Source organism: Phaethon lepturus, unplaced genomic scaffold (assembly GCF_000687285.1).
Source record: "Phaethon lepturus isolate BGI_N335 unplaced genomic scaffold, ASM68728v1 scaffold37569, whole genome shotgun sequence".
NCBI classification, from domain to species: Eukaryota; Metazoa; Chordata; class Aves; order Phaethontiformes; family Phaethontidae; genus Phaethon; species Phaethon lepturus.
In genome coordinates this window covers 1-390 of record NW_010564712.1, presented here as the reverse complement: position 1 = coordinate 390, position 390 = coordinate 1, and the positions used below count along the sequence as shown (strand labels likewise).

General features: G+C 66.2%; 1 protein-coding gene across 1 annotated transcript in view; it reads right to left on the bottom strand.

The window, feature by feature from the left end:
• LOC104626921 (L-fucose kinase-like) overlaps positions 1 to 295 on the bottom strand; it is a 2,709-nt gene extending 2,414 nt beyond the window's left edge. The window contains exon 1 of the mRNA XM_010294964.1: positions 199 to 295. Coding sequence (XP_010293266.1) covers positions 199 to 295 — 97 coding nt within the window. The remainder of the gene's footprint in view (positions 1 to 198) is intronic.
• Between the last annotated feature and the right edge of the window lie 95 nt (positions 296 to 390).

Genomic DNA, 390 nt, shown 5'->3' with positions numbered 1-390 from the left:
GGGCGGCCGTTGGGCTGGCCCCCACCCCCCAGCCCGGCCACATCCACCACGGCTCCCCCATGCTCGTATGTGATGGGGGGAGTGTCGCTCCAGCCACCTGCCAAGGCTCACCGTCAGCTCCCCACAGCATCCCAACTCCTTTTCCCCTAGCATCACGGGGGTGAGACATGGATCACCTGGCTGGGGGGATGCACTCACCAGAGAGGTCCAGGCGAGCCGGACACGCCACTTGCACCCAGTGCCCCAAGGGTGGCAGCTCCGCCTGCCCCACGGTGACAAACTGGCATGAGGACATCACCGCCTGCCGGATGAGGATCTGCTCAGCCCCCTCGTAATGCCGAGCTGCTCTCACCAGCAGAGCCGGTCTGGGAAAAGAGGGACGCTGAGCCT